Source organism: Stegodyphus dumicola, chromosome 1 (genome assembly GCF_044657685.1).
Source record: "Stegodyphus dumicola isolate Sdum_Otavi_A_Nest chromosome 1, ASM4465768v1".
Taxonomy (NCBI): Eukaryota; Metazoa; Arthropoda; class Arachnida; order Araneae; family Eresidae; genus Stegodyphus; species Stegodyphus dumicola.
Genome location: NC_140768.1, coordinates 115,881,059 through 115,896,456, shown reverse-complemented (window position 1 = coordinate 115,896,456; position 15,398 = coordinate 115,881,059). Strand labels below are relative to the sequence as shown.

General features: G+C 35.1%; 1 protein-coding gene across 1 annotated transcript in view; it reads left to right on the top strand.

Moving 5' to 3' along the window:
* The window catches only part of LOC118183729 (uncharacterized), a 53,321-nt gene extending 46,054 nt beyond the window's left edge, over window positions 1-7,267 (top strand). The window contains exon 7 of the mRNA XM_035353324.2: window positions 7,074-7,267. Coding sequence (XP_035209215.1) covers window positions 7,074-7,148 — 75 coding nt within the window. The 3' untranslated portion in view covers window positions 7,149-7,267. The remainder of the gene's footprint in view (window positions 1-7,073) is intronic.
* Window positions 7,268-15,398: the final 8,131 nt, after the last annotated feature.

Below are 15,398 nucleotides of genomic sequence, written 5' to 3'. Positions count from 1 at the left end.
GACAGTATCTCTCCAAACTGAGATTTTTTTCAAGTTTCAAAAGTACGATTTCAAATTCAAAAGTCAAAAAATAATTTTTAAGAATTATAAACTTTTATTAGCTTAATTTTTTAGCATCCATAACAGATAGATTCGGCTGGGAAAATAAATATCTTACATTTGCCGAATGGCAACAGCCTCGAATGAAAGTGAAACAGCGCATTGACAGTAACTGAAATTTAAAGCAAATCAACAAGAAACATTATTTCGAGTCTAGCAGTCCTTTGGGCTCTTAAAAGTTAAAATTATTACACAGCAAATTGAAGTAAATGTAAATAGTGGAGCAAAATAATATTGCGCAGATTATAACTAATAATTAATTAAAATAATTATAAATTAATTAGCAATTATCACAAAGAAGCAAAAATTTCTCCCTGATTTTAGCTTCGTTGGAACTCAGTTTCATCTTTATTAAAACTTTACTGTTGCGGTAATGAACACAATAGAAGCTGTTGTGCTTGACGCGAAAGTTGCAGTGATTGGTTGAAAGAAAAAAAGATGGAGCTAGGAACAGGTTTTTCCACTCATCCGATGGGAACGAACTAGAAACTGCGCCGTTTAGGAGACTGATATGGAAAAAAATTTCACGAGCTTCTAAAAAAGTCCAAACTCAGAGGCGAATTGGGACGAGCAATAGTTTGGCTTCCGAAAATAGAAACTTGTGATTTTTATAATGTAAGAAATTTTCTGCTTCTTCGCAACGTGCCTTCGTGGCGTAATTAAAAGAACGTCCGGCTATAGTATGTCGTTTTAGAACAGATATTTCATTGCCACTTCTTCTTTCCCCAAATAAGGACACATAACCAACGACTTCTGTGGGAAAATGATCGAATCCTGTAATTTGTTAAAGTCCATGAATTTCCTTCGTGCGATGATGTCGAAACAGGCTGCGATCGTAAATGAAGGGAGAGTCACTAAAACCTTAAAATGTCTATTTCAAAGTAACAAACGATTAAAAGTCCAGGAGATTAAGAGAAATCGCTGATTTTTCATATTTCTGCTCCGATAAATACCTAATCCTCTACAGTAGAACCTGACTAATATTTGATGGATGTTAATTCGTCACCACCTGAATTTGGGGACCCTTTAAGTGTGGGAGGGAGAATGCAAGGAATTTCCTCCTGCCTCTACGGTAATGAAATCAGAAGCAGGTCCGGCTAACAGTCGTAAAGTCCAGAGTTGGAATCTTGGCGAGGGTATCACTGATTTTTCATTCTTTCTTTCCTCAAACGAATTTTTATATTTTTATTAAGCGAAATCTATTGAAAATCAGTTCAGATGTTTTTCAATATTCAGATGTTCAGATGTTCTTCCGAAATTTTCCTCCACAGCATTACCGTAAATGATGCAAGTTCCTATACATTTTTTTCCTATACATACAAGGATTCCTATACATACAAGGATTGGTAAAGCTTATTTTAATCACTAATAATACCTCTACTTTCCACCGAATACTTACACTTCCGCATCAAGCACTATGTTCCTATACATACAAGGATTGGTAAAGCTTATTTTAATCACTAATAATACCTCTACTTTCCACCGAATACTTACACTTCCGCATCAAGCATTAGAACCTCTACTGGGGGTCACAGTGACCATAGTAGCACTTTGATACATCTGGACTAAGTTCTAACGAAAATGCTGTCCACAATAATTTTTTGCTTATGTGTGCTAATTATTGAGCTTCTCCATTTATTTACTACTAGCTGAAGTATCTGGCATTGTCTGGATTTACGTAGAGTGAAAAGACTTTATTTAGGGGCATGGGAGGTAGTTTCTTGGAAATCTCAGGGAGTCAGTGTTTTTCCCCCCATAATTTGGTTCAAGGAGAGTTGTGCAAAATTTTACAAACCTCGAATAAAATTCTAGAAGAGCGTAGAACTAACACGTTCCCCTGTAACGGTTTTAGTAAGAACTGGTATTTGCTTTGTGATCGGTTATGTCTTTTTTCAGAAATGTGCTTTCAGAAAATCACCCTCCACTTTATCCGAATTCTTCCCTTTTTTGCAATATTTGCGAAAAACTGATAGAGAGAGCACTTAAATTCTGTTTTGAGGGTTCTACAGTATTCTGGAAAGTTCTACATTGTTTTAAAGAGTAAACGAACACGGTGTCATCTAAAGATTTTAGCAAAACTTGATAGCCGAAAAAACGTAACAACGGTGACGCTTATTTAAGATGTATGACGTGATTTCAAAATTGTAACTGTGTAAAAAATATTTATTTTGCGCATAAAACAGTTATAAATTCCTTGCTTACCATGCATGGCTTTCACTGATAACCGGAACGCAACAACGGCGACATTAACCTAAAGTGGGTGTCCTGAGAGCAACATTCTAATATAAACGCCCTGAGTGTGGAGCCCACGAGGGGGTGTTTCAAATCTTATGTGACGTTTCTCTTGTTTTCAGTGTCAAATGCGACAAATTTCATCATAATTGGAATAAAACTCTAGATTTGTATGAATCACACACATACAAACGGACGCTCTTGTAACTGGCGTATATAAACTCTTAGACAAAAAAAAAAAAAAAAAAAAAAAAAAAAAAAAAGACGCACCAAGAAGGAACTGCCCAAATGGGACAAAAATCCGTAGAAGTGATGTACATGTACAGAAAAACAAATGATTACAGTGTTTGAGAAAAATTGGATAATTTATTGTTGTGATAGAGCTTCACAAAGTGAAAAAGTCAGTAACGCGTTTGTCTCTGGCCCTTATGAAAGCAGTTATTCAGCTAGGCATCGATTGATAGAGGTTGCGGATGTCCTCTTGAGGGATATGGTGCCAAATTCTGTCCAACATTACATCCCGAGCTGGTTGGCGGGCCCTACCCATAATGCTCCTAACGTACTCAGTAGGAGAGAGATCCGGCGACCTTGTTGGCCAAGGTAATGTTCGGCAAGCACTAGGGCAAGCAGTAGAAACATGTGCAGTGTGGGGGCGGGCATTATCTTGCTGAAATGTAAGCTCAGGGTGGCGTGACCTGAAGGGCAACACAACGGGCCTTAGAACTTTGTCGACATACCGCTGTGCTGTAAGGTTGCGACGGATGACAACTAAAGGAGTCCTACTATGAAATGAAATGACACCCTAGACCATTACTCCTGGTTATCTGCCGGAAGACCGTCAGGTTGGTATTGGTTCTAGCTATGTGAGCACTGCTACTCCTCGTGAATGACCGTTGGTATCACACCGCTGTCCGGGGCGTTTCCAGACTTGCCTTCGCTGGTCATCGGGCCTCAGTTCAAAGCGGGACTCATTACTGAAGACTATTGTACTCCAGTCAGAGACATTCAAGTGCGAATAAGCCCGAAACCACTGCAAACGGGCTTAACGATGTACAGAGGTCAATGGTAGTCGGCGCAAGGGGTGCCTTGACCTCAACCTCCTTTCTGTGAGTCCTTGCGGTCACTGAAGTAATTGATGATAATGACGCATCTGGGGCTGTGAGTGCCGCTCTGACGATTGCTCAGTGTTCACGTTCTGTCGTTTCTCTAGGCCTACCGCTTCCTTCTTGACGCTGTGTGCGGCCATGGTTCACCCATTCCTGTCAACATCATCTAATAGTGGCATTGCTCCTGCTCAAATGTCGAGCTATTCGCCGATAAGACCAAACGGCTTCTTTGAACCCAACTACACGATCTCTCTCAAATTCTGACATCTGCGCATATCGTTCGCGCACCTGTATGCGAGGCATAGTTACTCTCTACCAGAGTACACGGAATGAAATTTGAAGAATTTATGACCTGGAATCGTAATTTCTCCTCTTAAATATCCTGCCAGGTGCGCAGACCAGATGTGCTGTAGCGACTACCGTTCATTCATTGACAGCCAAAATGTAAAATTTTGCATTTTCCATCGAAACTTGTATATGCATATCAATTTGTGTCCAATTCGCTTTATATCTTCTCGGTGTGTCGTGGTGTGTCGTGGTATGTCTAAGAGTGTATATATATGATTTTAATGAATCCAGCTAAAGTAATTCTATAGGTCCAGTTAGTAATTAATAATAACTGAAATAAATCTGCGTCTATTGCTTTTAAATTGCTCAGTTTGTTGATTAATAACAGAATAAATGCCAAAGAAAAATGAAATATTTACCTCTTTGTTAAAGACCCCGTGGGGTGGCTTTTCGATATTTTATGTAGACAGTGACTTTTCTCATATTTTGAAAGTCAAATATGAAAAATTTCATCAAGTTCGGAAGAAAATTCTTAAATTTATATGAAGTAGACACAAACAAATAAACGAGTACTCTTCTTCATATATATATACGTATATACTGGGTGAGTCAAAAGTTCGTAAAGAACCTTAAAAATTCATGAAAAAGGAAGAAATTGTGATAAAGAAGATCGGTTCGCAAGAAAGGCCTCACAAGGAAATCAGATTTTTTTTAGCAGCAAAAACATTTTAGTTTCAAATGTCACCGTTAGATTGCTCTGACGACCACAGGGCAACATTTCGCTCCATTCATTTATTCTTTCATGACCTTCAGAACTTTGTACGACACAACTAAAACGCTTCACATCGCTTGTTACAGCTGAATGAAATCTGTCGGGAATGAATTGCGAAAACCTTACTACAGATAGAATCTTTGATTTCGGGCGATGTTGAAGGGGATGAACGGCACACAAGTGATTTCAAATAACCCCACCACCAGAAGTTGACCGGAGTGAGGTCGGGTGATCGTGGAGGCCATGCGATTTTGCCACTTTGACTGATCACTCCGTCTTCACCGAAAGGTGCTCAACAGGAATCGTTTTACTAGATGGAGATCGTGTGGCGGTGCGCCATCCTGCATAAAGCTTATTACAGACAAGACACTTATTTCATTTAATGCGGGCACGACTTTGCCACGCAAAAGAGTGAGATAATGGTCAGCGGTTACTGGTCATGCTTTCCAGCCAGATGTGGGACACGATTCTTCAAAGAAGAATGGTCCGACAATGAAAGATGAGGTGAAGCCACATCAAACTATCATCTTGGCTGGATGTAGTGACTTTGTCATGTTGTCACGAAGATTCGACATCGACCATATACGAGTGTTCTGGGTGTTGAGATGCCCGTGTAGTGTGAAGTGCGCCTCATTCATCCAGAAAACGTTGAGAAATCACTGAGGGTCGTTTTCATTTCTTGCCATAACCCACTTCGGCAAATGGATTATAGCTGTGTCTCCCGGTTGTAACTCATGCAGTGATTGCAATTAATAGGGATCGAGATGCAATACTACATGGAGGATACGTCGATGAATGAGGCACATCAATATACTTCCAGCTATGTGAGCACTGCTACTCCTCGTGGATGATTCTTCCGCTATATCATTCAAAGTGGTTTTCATAGCAGTAATTGGGCCCTTCGCGAACGAGGGTTTTCCACTTCGTGGCCCATCCTCCAAAGAGCCAGTTTCTTGAACCGTTTGACAAGCTTCTGTATTCCAGAGCACGATATGGGGCCATTGTTCGTCTTATTTTCATAATTCTGCTGACTTTTACGCATGCCAGCGCTCTCTACCGGTGATACTTTTAACTGATTTTTTCCTGCTAAAAAAACCGACCTTCTTGTGAGTCCTTTTTTGCAAACCGCACTTCTATATCATAATTTCTTCCTTTTTTATGAATTTTTAAATTTTAACGATCTTTTGGTTCACCCTGCGTGTATATACGTATATAAACATAAACAAATGTAAGGAAGGACTACAAATGTAAGGAAACAAATGTGAGGAAGAATCCTGAGCCTAAGCTACAGTGATTTAATTAAACAAAATTATAAATAAAGAGGAATATTGCTATTAAAATTCCTATATTTCAAGTTAAATTAAGAAGGGCAATGAAGTAAAAGAATTACAATTTGAAATTTAAATAAATTCCAATTTACAATTTCGTAATTTTTTAGCAATATTTAAAAAAAATTTAAATTTTAAAAAGTTTTAGAAAATTTTTTACAAGTATTAAATAGTAAAAGTGCATGGAAAATTTGCTTTACTAGCAATGGCTAATTGTAGTGAATATGTATAATATTATGACGCAAAAATTGTTAATAATTATTATAGTCATATAAAACCTAAAATTACCTAAAAATCAACAGTTGAAAAGATAATGAAACAAAACCGATTCTTCAGGAGGAATTAGCTTATTTCACACTTCTTTCAACTGTTCAGACATCATGTTTCGTCCTTAAATTTGACCTTTCATTTAATTGAATATTTTTGAAGTATTACGTGTACTCCTTTTATTTACATTTGCATTATAATGTTTTATTTTCACATTTTTACATGTTTTGCTCCTATCATTGATTAGATACTTGTTGTTCAAGAAGTGTTTTAGCATTTAAATGAAGTTTTTTATTCTGAATAGTATTACATTAACTTACATCGTGTAGGGGAATTCTTGATATATATATGAGTTTGCTAAATTTGGGAATTAAATATTTTCATTTAATTTCATTTCTACTTTCGAATTGTATATGCATAGCAAGGACGGAACACGATGCCTTAACAAATGAAAGAAGTGTGAACTAAGCTAGTAGTTTCCCCTGAAGAACCCGTATTGTTTCATTAGCTTTTCAGTTGTTCATTTTTAGGTAATTTTCTTTACATGACTATAATTATTATTAACAATTTTTGCGTCATAATATTATGCATATCCACTAATATTAGCTATTGCTAGTAAAGCAAATTTTCCATGCAGATTGGCCTTTTACTATTTAATAAATTACTATTTAACAAGTAAAATTTTTCTGAAACTTTTTAAAATTTAAAAAGTTTTTAAATTACAAAAATTAAAAAATTACGAAATTTACAAAATTGTAAATTGGAATTTATTTAAACTTCAAATTGTAATTCTTCTACTTTATTGCCTTTCTTAATTTAACTTGGAAATATAGGAATTTTAATAGTAGTAGTCCTTTTTAATTTTATATATATATATATATATATATATATATATATAAATAGATAGACTGATTAGTGTAACTATTTTAAACTTTCAATAAGACGTTTTTCGTAGTACATACATTATTATTCTCTTCACAGAACTGCACTAAGATGGTCAAAATGGATGAAGAAATCATGCCTATGATGGACGCTATGTCGGTTCCTGAGAACTAAATTAGTTGCACCGAGTATCAGAAATGTAAACAGCACATGGATCATTTGTTTTGTAATAGCAATAGAAAGAACGCAAAAAAATTTTACAGTAGATTAATAAAATATCATAGCAAACAGAATACGTTTTGTATTTTTGTTTTCTTTGTTCCTCTGTTTTTGAAAAGATTTTTCTAACGTATATCGGTATGGAAACTAGCTACGGAGAAATTTAAACGTTTTCAAAAATTTGACGTCTTACAAGATGTGAAAATTTTTATAGAAGTTAGAGATTAGAAACAAGGAACTACATTGACATTTTTTGAACAGAATTTCTTAACTTAAATATTGAAATGATCTGTGACATGGATGTGGAGGGAGGGGGAACAAAAACTTTCGGAACAGTTGTGATTTTGTTCCTAATAAAACAATTTCAATATCCTTTTGATTCTGAAAAATATTCAAATAAAAATGATTATATTTTAAATAACAGTTTAGTTAAAATTAAGGAACTATTTCTGTCATCAAAAGTCCATAGGCAATAACTAAGCATTCATTTCTATTTTATGCTTTCACATATTTAAATTATTATATTACATAAGCAATGCTGAAAACAAAATTGCACAAAGTGTACATAAACTGAGAACTAAGAAAAGTTCAGCTAGAGAAAGAAAAGGTAAACATTTTCGTTCAAAAGGAAATACTTCATATAGTACATCAGAAACATTACATTTTGAAAAATTTGCAGATTTCTATAGAAAACCATTCTATAAAAAAATTTAACAAATTTTTTTTTATGATTTTGAAAAAGAAAGTTGTTATAGAATTTTGATCTGAGAAAGCTTTATAAAATTTCTTTGTAATTTTATACAGAAACATTTCCGTAAAGGATTACTGATAAAATTTCACAGAAATTATGATACCAGAGGTATCAACATCTATAAAATATGTTTTGGGAGGGTTTGTTACAGTAAAATGCTGGCTTTCTTATTCTTTGAAGTCAGAGGCTGAAAAAACACTTCGAAATTTTGTCATAACTTCTAATCGCTTCCAGTAATTTTAATTAATGAAATTTGGGTCTGATTGTCTGGAAACATTCATGGAAGTAGATCTTAGGTCGTATAAATATAACTCTCTTCTCTCCTGTTACCCCCAAAAAGAACTAAAAAAGAATTATTAGTCCTCCTCGTTAGGTCCCGTCTAAAATGTACTAAATTTGAGGAATTAAAAATCTACTTTTCACATCCTCAAAATATCTCAGTATATATCTCTAATCTCCCAATAATATCCTCTCATATGCTTTATATCACATTTAGTATAACCTTAGAAGAAGGTCTTCGTTAAGTTCCATCCACACTGGTAAGGATTTTAAGTCCATCCATACAACCATATATTCAGGAACATCTTCCAAACCTTCGAAACACATGCATCTGAGTGTTTATGTCCTCGGTTGGTCCTTTCGAGTGTATTTGAATGTTACGAGGACTTAAAGACCTATTTTATCATTTCACAGAAATAGTCCTTATATGGCCAGTAATTAAGAAAAGTTGGGAGAATACATATAATTTATGTACACATCATAATGCACTAAAAACACAGTTTATTAATTAAAATTCCGAGGAAATAGCTCATAAAATTAATAACATAGTATATAAGGTATTTTTCCAGCCTTCTTCGCGTGCCTTGGTGGTGTGACGTTCTGCACACTGGCCGCGTATTCCAGAGATCCTCGTTTCGATTTCCGGCGAAGGCGTTGCATATTTTTCATCTTGCTTGCTTCCAAAAAAATACCTAATGTCTCTACAAGTATGTTAAAAATTTAATTTTTACAAATTTTCTTTACTATAAAAAATTATAATAAATATTTTGTGAGGTTTATTTAATTTACATAACAGTTATTTTATGTTTAAAATCTTTACTGTCACTTCTCTCTTTCCATTTTCCGGTCAGAATGCAAATTTACCCGCGTGTGTTTAAGTGAGAGTTTGATTTATGATGGTCGACGCCGCTGCATAATGTACTCCCATTTCTGACTCTCGTGTTTTCCTTGGACTTAATCATGTCAGTTATTGAGTATTTCCTGCTTAATGTCTCTCAAACTAAGCTATGTTTAGTTATGTGGGGCGCGAAGGGAATAGAAGAAGTCCAGAATTTTCTCGCCGAAATCAAAGGCAATGCAAAAGCGGCATGATAGAGGTAAAAAAAGTCGCTCTTAGATTGTAACGTGTCGAAACGGATTTTATCAAAAAGGCTTGCACGGAAAGAGTTTCCTACAGAGTATAGAGTCAGCGTGTATTCTTTGGGAGCATACACTCTTAAACCCTATATCAAAAACTAAAAAGCGAATTCTCGCTATGTCTTTAAGAATAAATATTGCAGATGAAAGGTTTAAATAACCTTTTTATTTAAATCTAAATTAAAACAGACGTACGCACTACGTGCTCACAAATCACCACCACTTGTGGCTACGTAACAGAAAATAAAAATGTTACATTTCAATAGTAAATTAAGATAACCTAATGACTGGCTCCTTAGCTTAACTAACACTAAATCGACTGCCCACAGCAAAGCCAAGCCGCGAAATATCAACATAAACTGTAAGGTGTCGAACACCGAACTAGAGAGCTAATTTTAATCTCGCAGCATAAACATAGGAACGAAGTCCGCTACTACTACTTTTGAACTCCTGAAACGCGGCTTAAACACTGCTTCTGAAACATGTTTAAAATTCACACCTACGTCATACAAAATTTACATTCCGGCAGGAAACTGAAATCAGGAGGAACAGTAAAATAAAACTAAAAATAACTGGTCAGAATAAAGTAAAACCTTAGAAGAGAACATTAAATATCTAGACCAGAAACACAATTATGTTGATAAGACTATCGATGAAGGTTGTATCCCTTCTAGGAAACCAGTCAAGCTGTAAATTGCCCAAGACAATGCTCTAAAGCCCCCAACTTCAAATTCCTTTGCTATTTTGGAATTTGAAAACATTCAGGTCATTCCAGTATCAAAACCTTCCAGTGCGGCTAAAAGTATTGTGACGCCGAGCTGAAAAGTTTATTTACTCGGCACGGAGTAAATGACTTTATAGGGACTCTTACCAAGGAGTCTGTCACGATTAAATTTACATCCAGCGACCAACGTAATCAAGCTCTCGGAAGTCTAATGAAAAAAGAGAAGTGCAGTACTTTTAGAGATAATACTGATACGCCTTTGAAAGTGATCATTCATGGATTACCTGCGGATTCCAAACCTGATGTAGGAATGACCGAACTCTGTAAGAACGGTTTTCTAGTTCTCAAACAATTCTCCAGAAAAAGTGTCGAATGTAAAGAGATGGTTCCGTTGTTTTTTGCCTCTGTGAGCCGTACAGTGCAGGAAGAAATATATATAGTGTAAAGACCATTCAAAACCTGAATGTGAACATCAGATATTATCGATCGGGTAAACATCTTATACAATGTTTTAAATATCAACGTGTCGGCCACGGCCAAATTTTTTGCAATAGCACCTCACGTGTTCTCTTGTGTTCTCGAAACAACTTTATACATGTCAACTTCCCAGAGATGGTAAACCCACCAATGGGAGATATAAAAATACACATTTCATGGTTTAAGCGATGCGAATGTTTTTCTAAAATTCGCTAGAAGAACTACAGGGGAAAATTAACTCTAAACCTGATGAAACCGACTTCTGCTGCAATTCCCACTTTCAAGAAATCATTTCAGGAAAATATTCTTCCGAATGCTCTTCTGCTGTAATGATTCTACCCTCCGATTCAAATTTCAACAACCTTCTCTCCAGCATCCTGAAATTTGCTGTAAAATACAAAACTTCTAAATCGCCAGTTCAGAAACCGAAGCTGGCTCTTGCTGCTAAATGCTGTCGCTACTAAGTGTTTCTAAAAGCTGGCTAAGTGCTGGCGGACGCCGTAAGCAAGATAAAATACAAGAGGAACAAGATGAACAGAAGTGCCTCCTGTTTATCTTGTTTAGCTTAAAATAAAAGTGTCATTTACGCCCTTATCAGGCATTTGTACTTTAATTTTAGACATAACGATAAGCCGCTTTAAGTTTACAAAATGTTTAATCACATTTTACAGTAGTAAACTTTAAAATTTTAGACCATGTCGCAAGGAAGTTCAACTTTTAGACTGCCTGCCCATAAAGTTTACAAGCTTCTCAGGCTCCATTTAGTTCTATGGAGGGATTTAGCTTCGCTGTGGACACCATGCGGACATCAATGAAGCCCGCAGTGATTTTAGATAGAAGAAGTTCGACAAATACTTTTCTAGAGCATTTCAATTCGTATTTCTAGAAATTCAAATAAATAACTAAATTTAAATAGCTAATAGCCAAGGGCTATGCAAAGCAATTTATCCACGAAGTTGGTTCGGAGTTCACCTACGTGATTTTAACTATCGGCTAGTAGGCAACGCCGAAGACAGGATCTCTTATCGAGAGTAGAAAAACTAGTAACGTGGTCTTCAAGCAGCAGAACAGGCTCGGACTTAACAACTTCGAACTCTCGCTCAAACACAGGCTAACTAATTTGCATTCTTGCAGGAAAACGAAAAGAGGAAAGTGACGGTAAAGATTTCAAACATAAAATAACTGTCATTTAAATTAAATAAACCTCACAACTTAAGAAGAAAAGAATAATTGAAACTCAGGCTCACTGGTACAGCACTCAGCGTCACAAACCACTCCACCGGTGCCGGATTTGTCACAATTTGTTTTATATATATATATGTGTATGTGTGTGTGTGTGCGTTTATGTTGTTCTCATATTTTATCAATAGATGGCGTCAGTAGCTTTCCTTACTCATTGTTATCTCCTGAGCATAAGCTTGTCTTTCGTCATTTGTACTCCTACAGTAGAAGAATATACATTTTAACCCTTTAGAACTAGTCCAGCAGATTTATGAAGATTATACTGATTCTTGTCGCTTTAACAGCTCCAATATAATTTTAACCACCAGTTCATAAATGAGCTTATACGTAAAACATATTGTGAACCTTTGCATAAAATACATTATGACAGTTCATATACCAACTTTTGCACTTTCCAAATTAAAATGTTGTGAAAGCATGCACTTATATCTTACTTGATATTTTTAAATTAAATTAGCTAAACTCCATTGCTGTTTTTAAGGATGTTTCTTAAACACAGTTTAATCGTATCATTCGGACAGATCAGTCGTATCAAAGTAATTGTGGATATACGTGATCACATTAAGCAGCGCCTATTGTATCGACTCTTAAGATCTAAAACCCTTGTAATAAAAGTATGCTTTCCTTTATTACAAGGAAAGAAAAAAAAAGCAGAGGAAAAAGTTTCTAATTCTGTCAGTTATTTTTAGTTAATCTTTCCGAGTTTTAATTCTATTTCACACTTCCATGAGGGAAACGTATGTGACAAAAGTACTTACCTTAATACCTGCTTATTGAGCAATTAAACGCTGCAGCAGTTCCTCAGATAAAATTTGCTACGATTATTTTGAGTAGTAGTTTTCTATATTGCAGCTTCTTACAGTTGAGTGCACTTTAAATGACACAATGAAGATTTGCTAAAAATATGTATTAACTTAATGCTATCTCGATATGAATTTGTGTTTTGGATTTCCAAATATTTCTTAGAACAGTGGTTTCAAATTGGCAGGGAGGAAGCCACTCTCGAAGAATTATTTCAAAGTCCGTGAAACATAAATAATTAATAAACATAAATATTAGCATTATTAAAAAAGAACTTGAAGAAAAAGTTTTAGATATTAAGGATTTGGTATCCAATTTTACAGTATTTGCGTTGCCAAAACCGAACGTCGGTAACGTCCAAAAAATCTAATTAATTTTCACTTTGATATGAATCTCATTCAAAGATTTGAAGACACAAATTTCATTTGTACTTATTCAAAAATAAAAACCTTTAGTCATAAATTTTTGCAATAAGAATAAACTATTTATTTGGGACTACATTTATAAGCGAACAGTTTTCTCCCATAGTTGAAAATTAGTAAGTCTGGGAAAAGGACTAGATTGCCCCTGGTTATCTGCAATTCGTGATATTTTCTAGTAATTTTTCTCAAATACCTTAAACTATATCGAAATCGAAACGCCATGAGGTATTGCAGCTAACAGTTGTGGTAATAAATAAAGAAGTTAAAAAGTATTTACATACAAATATATATATTTTTTTGAATGCATCATAGAAAAATATAATAAATAAGTAAAAAAGAGAATAGGTTGTGATTATTTATTTTCAAGTTATCTCTCTCATGTGAAATTTTAGTAATTTCTTTATTTAAGTTAAAATTAAATTTAGTTTTTACTTAAGTATATTAATAACATACTTTGAATAAATCTCAGTCTCAAAATTTAATATTTAGCTGATAATACGTTAAAATTACGAAGTGTAACCAAGAGAAATTTCTTGAAAAGATACCAACCTTTAGATTTATATATATATGTCTATGAACTATGCATAATTATAAATTTCAATTTTTTTCCTTTTGCGAAATTATTATTACTGTTAATATATGAACGTTTTGGAAAATATGCAGTTATAAAAGTTCCCTTAATTTAGTTTTTTTCGGGTTTTTTTTTTTTTTTTTTATTTTTTTTTTTTTATTATTTTTATTTATTTGTTGGGTCATATAAAATGTCTCTGCGCTTTTTTGGTACATTTTTTAACAAAAAGTTTCTTTATTGAAAATCAGTTTAAATCAAGTACATATCGGCCATTATTATCTATGACCTTTTGCCATTTTTCAAGTAGTTTCATAATTCCATCGGTGTAGAACTTCTGTGGTTTATCGTCGACAAACTTGGGCGAGTGATTTTCAGCGGCTCTTCAGTCGGCCACTTTTTTACCATCAAGAGAGTTTTATAGAGACCAAAGAAAATGGTAGGCAGACGGTGCAAGGTTCGAGCTATAGGGTGGATGCATCAAAACATCCTGACTAAGTTCTATCAATTTGTTTCAAGTCATCAAAGATGTGTGTGGCTGCGCACTGTCATGATGGAAGACAACTCCCTTTCTTTTGGCTAGTTCTGGTCGCTCTTTCTGTATTGCTTCGTTCAAACGGAGGAGTTGTGCACAGTACAGGGCCGAATTGATGGTTTCGCCAGGTTGCAATTTATGTGGCACCTAAACGTCGACCTTCTTTTTGTAACTTGCTCTTTTCAAGTGATTCCACGCTGTCATGTGGTTGACGTTTAGTGCCTATTCTATTTCCTGACAGCTTACGTACCGGTCTTGCTCCACCAGTTGCAAAATTTCATCGACTTTTTCAGTATCTGGCCGACCAGACCGAGGAGCATCTTTGATATCGAAATTTCCGGAATGGAATCGAGCATGCCACCCCTGGGTCCTTCGTTCACTCACAGCATTCTCACCATACACTTCACAAATTTTTCGACAAGTTTTTGCAGCCTTTTTACCTTTTTTATAGTAAAAAAGCATCACATAACGTATTTCTTCAGATAGTTCACCCATTTGCACATCAATATAACTTTTTACACAAGCAATGGAAGCTGAATGTCACCTTTTAAGCATATGTTCATTTGAGACAATCGGATGAGTGTTGCCGGATATATAGGCATCACCACCATCTAGTGGCAAAAAAGAGCGGAGACTTTTTATATGACCCAATATTTATTAATTTTAATTTCGGCCCGTTAGCTGCTTTCAGATCGTGTATTCGGTTCGCGTGCTATTTGAGTCTGAGACCTACTGACATAGAGCATTTTAGAAACTATGGTTGGGATTTGATTTCTAAAGTTTAATATTTCCAAAATTTAAGACAGATATTAAAATAAAATCAAACTAAGGATAGCCATTAAGACAATTGTCCCCTTTTGACCTATGTGTTGACGATCACTTTTTACCTATCGGTATAGCAAAGCGCAGCAGTTTAGGAAAAATATTTTATTTTTAATAGGTCAATCTGTAAAGAATTGTAATGTTCCCTCATGCATGATATACAGTGTAAGTAGTTGGCGCGTTCAGCTACCGTGTTGAAAGAGCATGGTTCGAATTCCGGAGAGCGAACAGTGAATTTTAAAGTTTTATTATTTGGTTCTATGCACATTATACAAGACTAGCTGAAGTACTCGGCTTTGCCTGTGCTTTACGATAAGTGAAGAGGTTTCATTTAGACCGATGGGAGAAGTTTTTTCGAAATTTCTTAGTCAGTGGTCTGCCTCTTATTTTGATTCAAGGGGAATTCTGAAACTTTTACCAAGATTGAATAAAACTCTACAATTAACA